General features: G+C 37.9%; 1 protein-coding gene across 2 annotated transcripts; it reads right to left on the bottom strand.

The window, feature by feature from the left end:
• Window positions 1-381: 381 nt before the first annotated feature.
• LOC133525169 (cilia- and flagella-associated protein 97-like) lies at window positions 382-6,833 on the bottom strand. 2 transcript variants are annotated; one of them, XM_061861431.1, is made up of 4 exons: window positions 6,715-6,833; window positions 5,900-6,343; window positions 4,323-4,542; window positions 382-610 (listed from the first exon to the last, which is right to left on the bottom strand). In XM_061861431.1, exons 2-4 carry the CDS (start codon window positions 6,304-6,306, stop codon window positions 554-556), a joined length of 684 nt encoding a protein of 227 aa, XP_061717415.1. In that variant the 5' UTR covers window positions 6,307-6,343; window positions 6,715-6,833; the 3' UTR covers window positions 382-553. The 2 variants fall into 2 exon arrangements, with proteins under 2 accessions (XP_061717415.1, XP_061717414.1); XM_061861430.1 differs by lacking the exon at window positions 6,715-6,833 and adding an exon at window positions 6,501-6,687.
• Between the last annotated feature and the right edge of the window lie 176 nt (window positions 6,834-7,009).

Here is a 7,009-nt window from a genome sequence, read left to right as displayed (position 1 = left end):
ATTTAGGGTAGTCAAAATTCAAGTCATTATCTTATCTGTGGTCGTGCACGTATATGGACGTCAAGTTGTGCCAACCCTAATAATTGCTCGGAGCAATGTTGAGCCGAACGGAGCCGAGAAAAGCCGAAAGGAGTGTCGCACCACTGGCTACTCTCTACTCTGCGTAGACTTTTCAGCGAGTGCAATTACCAAATGTCATATTTGTGCCAACCCTAATAATTGCTCGGAGCAATGTTGAGCCGAACGGAGCCGAAAAAAGCCGAAAGGAGTGTCGCACCACTGGCAACTCTCTACTCTGCGTAGACTTTTCGGCGAGTGCAACAAACGTCACATTTTCATATGTATTTGAATAGAATCAGAACGTAAATAAAACACGCGTAGTATAAATAAGTAAGTATAATAAGTGTAAAAGTATTAAGTACAGGGAGCTGCAAAATCCCATGAACACATTAAGAAATATTAGATCCATAATGTGGCCATACAGCTCGGCAGCTGGGTGTACAAGTGGACGCCCGGGCGGGCTCTGGTCGGGCGCCGCGCGCCCGCGCCGCCATCAACGCCGCGCGCCCAGCGCCGACGACTTGGCGCGTTGAATCTTCTTCAGCAAAATCTGGAATGGCAACGATACTTCATTTAATAATAGTATTTTATGCAACAGTTGTATAAGAAGGGTCAAAAAAGGCGAGTGGCGTGAGTTACAATGTGAGCCGGAGCCGAAGGCGTAGGCGAACATTGTAAAGGAATACGCCACGAGAATTTTTTGACCTACTTATACAACGTTGCATACAATATTTTTCCTACGAGTCAACAAAAATAAATCTTAATTTAGGTAAACAAATTACAGCAAAAGTAAGTATATAGCCAAGACGCGCGAGCATACCTTGTCCGCGCCCGGCCCGCCCCGGGCCGCGGCCGGCCGGTCGGCGACACCTCCTCGTAACTCATGAGGCCCTGGTACTTGCTACTTGCTAAATTAATTTTTTGGACAGTTTTTTCTCAATTTTGGCCACCGTAGCCTACGGAGACTAACAAGCAACGCTAAGCGGTCTTCGTAGTCTATGGGTGTTGCTATATTACGGGTGTCACATGCGTGTTTCTGACTTATGAAGTAATTATTTTTACTATGCAACCAAATGAATATTTTGTAAGTTGGCAGCAATGCACTTAGTTTAAAACTGTATTCGTTTTGGTTTTGTTAGGTTGGTAGCCATTAATCGCAGTAACGTTATAGCTTATAAAAGCACAAGAGCTTTTATGAGGAATAGACAATATAGACTTTTCTTGAAATCTTTTATGTATGTCCTTATATTCGTGTTAATGAATGCATAAATGACAGATAACAGTAGAGGAGTAGGAAAAATATAGAATACTACTAAGGTAGAAGTACTAGTGCTCGACGCTGCACTAGTACTCGACATGGGCACTTTATGTCGAAGTGACAAGGATTAAGTTCGAATACAGAAAAATCTTCGTTGTTCAAATTTAACCTATATTTCCATGAAATAAAGTGCCCATGTCGATGACTAGTGCAGCGTCGAGCACTAGTACTTCTACCTTACCACACCTTACTTTAGATTAGAACATATTATAATTAAGGAAGGGTACTCAAGGTACTTATATTATTAACACATTGCTACTCTCTTCTTCCTAGCGTTGTCCCGGCACATAGCCACGCTCATGGGAGGCTGGGGTCCGCTTGACAACTAATCCCAAGATTTGGCGTAGGCACTAGTTTTTACGAAAGCGACTGCCATCTGACCTTCCAACCCAGAGGGTAAAACTAGGACTTGTTGGGATTAGTCCGGTTTCCTCACGATGTTTTCCTTCACCGAAAAGCGACTGGTAAATATCAAATGATATTTCATACATAAGTTCGAAAAAACTCATTGGTACAAGCCGGGGTTTGAACCCGCGACCTCCGGATTGAAAGTCGCACGCTCTTACCACTAAGCCACCAGCGCTTCTATTAACACATTGCTTATGATTACATAATTTTTTGTATAAGACTGTTTGTTGCTTAAATTAAATAAAAATAAGCCTTTGGCAAAAAAAATATTTTAGTACAAACTTTTGTCGCTGACTGTACTTTTCTTACCAGGCAACTAATACTCATTGAGACAATTCTAAAAACCCCAAACACAACTTGGTTACGTTGTTTCATCACAGAATTCCTATGATATGGCCACCTATCTCCATCATCAGATCAGCTCGATGATACCATAATTATCAGTGATCGGAACTATGGGAGTAAAACTTTAACAAAACTTATCAAGCGGACGTAAAAAGAGTGCTTATAGCCTTAAACATATTCGAATATCTATGAATGTAAATATTTTTATGGCTGTAAGTACTATACTATTTCTTTCCCTATAGACATGAATATTTTTAGGGCTGTATGCACTATTTTATGTCCGCTTAACAAGTTTTGTTAAAGTTTTACTCCCATAGTTCCGATCACTGATAATTATGCATTGTCACCCGACTTACATAATTATGTATGCAAATTGTTAGCTCAATCGGAGTGGGTCAAATTTAGCTTCCAAGATTAGACACTAACAAAATAACATACACGCAATCTTGAGTGATAACGCCTGACATTTTTTATTAGCAATCAATAAAATAAACACAGTGCTGAACTAAATCTGCAAGGCGTTAATATTTCCTTTCCTAACTGTATCGACCACATACAGTCAACCAATTTGAATCCTAGGCCACTATAGAACCTTGTCGCTTTAACTACTCTATACATGACACGCATCACTCAATAAGCACTGTCGTAGAAGGCATTGTGACATGGTTCTATAGTGGCCTAGGAATCAAATAGGTTAACCGTACACCCCAAGAGAATTTAAACCTTACCAATCAGATTCAAAGCTCAAATTAAATCTCACTTTCGGGAAATATGAATTGTCTTCAAATGAATCATGAAAGCTGGATTCGTTGAAATATATTTAGATTTTATGGGAAAAACTTATAGATTAGTGAGTCCTAGAAAAGCATTTCAATTTTAACTGACCGCCATAGTGTGTAGAGTACAATTTCCATTGTTCTACATATACCTCGTATTGAACCGCAGAGAATATCGTGTCTAGTATACTCGTACATAGACTTACTGATATTTTTCACATAATACCATATTCGTAAGATTCGATATACTTAGTCGATTGTCTTCTGCATCTGCTCACTCTGCACTACATCAGGGGGAAGTGATCTTGAAGACCCGAGTTCAGTGAATATTTAATTTAACAAATTCAACCCAATTATCATATTGTCAAGGTCGATATTCTTTTACATCTGCGTCCGCAGCACTGCTTCAGGGGGCAGTGGTTTCCTAATGTACTCGACTGGTTATAAGTATGTAATAATATTTAAAATAAAAATAAAAAACCCTATGTTAATACATGCCAACAAAATCCATTGTATGCAAATACTAATTATAAAAAAAATTAAAAACTGTCTTATATCATTTTAGAAAAGAGCTCTTCATACTAACCATCGCAAGGAAACTCGCTTACAAGTAAATAAAACCGCATTGAAATCGGCCACATGCCACAGTCAGACAGACATTGGCGCAAACATATAACATGTATTTTTTGGACTTCCGGTTCGAGCGTCATCTTGATAGTCACGCCTCGTGATTAATTACTTTGTTTTTTGCTCATTAATATTGTTTAAAGTGTAATATCGATAGCTGATTATAGTTATTATACAGTAAACTAATGTGGTAGTGTGCAGTGAATGGAGAATTAATCTTGAAACGCGTTGAATCACCATTTTGGAGTCAACGGCCGGTAGTCCACGTGCTACTTGTAAAGTTCAGCTATCGCTTTACAAGAGCGGATAAAATCACCGTACACTGTCTTGTACTAACCGTACAATTTTAGGCGTATTTAAAGCTCCTAATGACCTTGATACTGGCGAAATAGTCCCACTGGACTGAGGCCATAATTTCAAAAAAGAAGATGTCTTGTTTTGCGTCGGGGGTTAAAAATATTGAACAAAATGAACTCTAAGTACCATATTGTCATGGTCGATTTTCTTCTGGTTCTGCTTCCGCTGCAAGGCCACAGGGGGCAGTGGTCTCCGCGGTAGCTCGTCTGGCGGTATGGAAGACTTGTTTCTATTTAAATATAGCAATGAATATTTGACAAAATAAACTCTTATTACCATATATTATCATGGTCGATTTTCCTCTGCATCTGGTTGCGCTCTACCGCCGCAGGGGGCAGTGGTCTCCTTGGTGGTTCATCTGGCGGCACGGAAGAGTTGTTTCTATCTATTTAAATATAGTAATGAATATTTGTCAAAATAAACTCTATTACCATATTATCATGGTCGATTTTCTTCTGCATCTGCTTCCGCTGTACCGCCGCAGGGGGCAGTGGTCTCCGCGGCGGCTCAACAGGCGGTATGGAAGATTTCGTCCGGTTTCTAGCCGTCAGTATTTTGTTGAGTAGAATGTGGTTGTGTCGCTCGATCTCGCGGAGTCTGTCGTTCGAGAACGACATGTTCACTCGGCGGGTGGTCGGGACGAATTGTGAGCTGTAATGGTAAGGGGGTAGGGTTTAATTTACATTGTACATTCTAAGGCAGGGTAACAAGAAAAAGATCTTTATTTAAAATTCCAGGTCAAAACTAATCTTGCACAGATCGACCTAGCCCCGAACTAAGCAAAACTTGTACTATGGGTCCTAGGCGACGATATACATACGTATACTAAATAAATATATACTTATGCTTAAAGACATCGAAAACACCCATGACTCAGGAACAAATCTGTGTTCATCACACAAATAAATGCCCTCACCGGCCTTGGGGTCATCCATTGATTAAGTCACACGAATTATTAGGTTTTTTGACCCCTCCCCCTCCTTGTCCTACTTGGTCACATTTGGCAAACCCCTCGCGCCTGGTGTGACGTCACATTTATGGCATTTTTGTTTCCAAAGAAATTGGCAAATCGAATTAGGTCTCAGTAAAAAAACTTTCAAAATATTTTTGATAAAAAAAATATTAGTAATTTAAACCCAAAACTGATAAGGAAAGAAAATTAAACGAATGAAAACGATTATCGTTCCAAAAACTTGTTATTTCACTGTACAGTGAGTTAAAAAAATTAAATAAATTTTCAGTTAATTATGCATTTAAAGTGACGTCACAAAGTTTCTGACTCCCCCCTGCCCCTTGTCACAACATGTCACATTTTCATATCCCCCTCCCTCTCCCTAAACATGTGATGTAATTAATAGATGACCCCCTTGCCTTACATTAACTATATAGGTACCTAAAATGTCTGGAAGAGATCACTTTTTAGCGATAAGACCGCCTGTTGTTACCGGCTTCTTTTTTCCTTTAAAATTTATTTGTAGTTTTAAATGTATGTAAAATGTATGTATAATTGTTGGTGCAATAAAGAATATTTACATACTATATATTAAATTGTATGCATATCTCATAAGTAGTCTGAATTTGTTAGCAGTGATTATGAAAAACTGCCCAGTTAATTTCCTTATTTAAATGCATTTACTAATCAAACCTGCATATACTAATGTCATAAAAACAAACAGCGAGATATTATTAGGTATTTCAATTTTACAAAGACCAGCGCAGATATTCATTATCACATTTGTTTTTATGTATCCCTTTCGTCTATCACTTGTTCGTTTTATAGAAAGTAATTTATAAACAGACTCAATAGCATATAAAATATTTAATTGTAACTAAATAACTTAACCAGGGGTTGCATCCCCCTATCCTTGCCTTAGTCCATATATTAAAAATATAAGATTAGTTCTAAGTAAATAGACATGTATTTGTTTTATCATAACAATAAACAGATTAAATTTTTATTTTTATTTTTTTATTTACATTTTTAGGAATAAGCCCTTTACAAACTTACCCAGTACTGGTAGATCGACCAGACACCGTAGCCGGTGGCTTACTAGACATAGAAGATCGGCTATTAGTCAGCTTCATCGCCAACTCATTCCCATTACTACTGCTCTTCGGAGACACCGGCTCCAACTTCAACTCCTCATCCTCACTCTTATCTTCCTCAAATTCATCCGAGTAACCTTCTGCTTCATTCTCATTAGCTTCGTCTCCGGAAGACTCATATACACATGTCTCGACACAAATGTTAGATGGCTGCTTGTCCGGATTCACGATACAACCCATCTCTGAGAAATCCTTCGTCAACTCATCAAGTTCGTTGTTGTTTTCTTCCGTGAACTTCTGTTTGGATTTGATCATTTTAGAATCACCAGACGAGTACTCTGTGTCTACAAAGGTTTTGCTTTTCTCCATCTGTGCTGTTAAGAAGCGTGCAAATACTGGCCAGTGGCTAAAAAAGAGAAAAGTACTAAATACAGTTTAAATAAAAAAAACTTAGCTTTACATAGGTATAGGTGATTTTTCCATTAAAGTTTACCATTTCGTGAAGTCTACATAAACTGTAATTAAATACGTAGATAATACAAGTAGAAAGAAGTGCTACTTACTTAATACTAATTGCATAAAAATACTGCACCAACTATAAAAACTTGCCACTTTATAAGCTTTAAGTCTATTCTAAATAACAACTGGATACAAATATACGTGTCTAGGAACTAGAGAAGCACAAAACATTATCAGTTAAATAGTACAAAAGAGTAGAATACGTCTAAATCTGACAATTAAATTACTTGACACAACATTTTGTTTTAAGAAGCTTACAGGTCTAATTTTTGGGTATTAACTGCCAGACAGTTTGACACTATCGTATATTTGGTCCCCAACTCAGATTTCACACTATTTCTACAATAAATATCTTTTATATGTTTGTGATCAAAAAATCAATAATTGCACTTGACAACAAGCAAACAAAAACCGCGCCGTTTCTTGGTATAAAATGACAGCTGCTGAAACGTTTCGTTACACGTTATGGTTTCTTACAAAGTTTCACTTTGCATCGAGCTAGTTTTTGTAACTTTTGGTAGCAAATAATTATGAAATCGCCTATAAAAATTTA

The sequence above is a fragment of the Cydia pomonella genome, chromosome 14 (genome assembly GCF_033807575.1).
Source record: "Cydia pomonella isolate Wapato2018A chromosome 14, ilCydPomo1, whole genome shotgun sequence".
Classification (NCBI taxonomy): Eukaryota; Metazoa; Arthropoda; class Insecta; order Lepidoptera; family Tortricidae; genus Cydia; species Cydia pomonella.
Note: the sequence above shows the minus strand (reverse complement) of the source record. Positions and strands in the feature narration are given on the sequence as shown.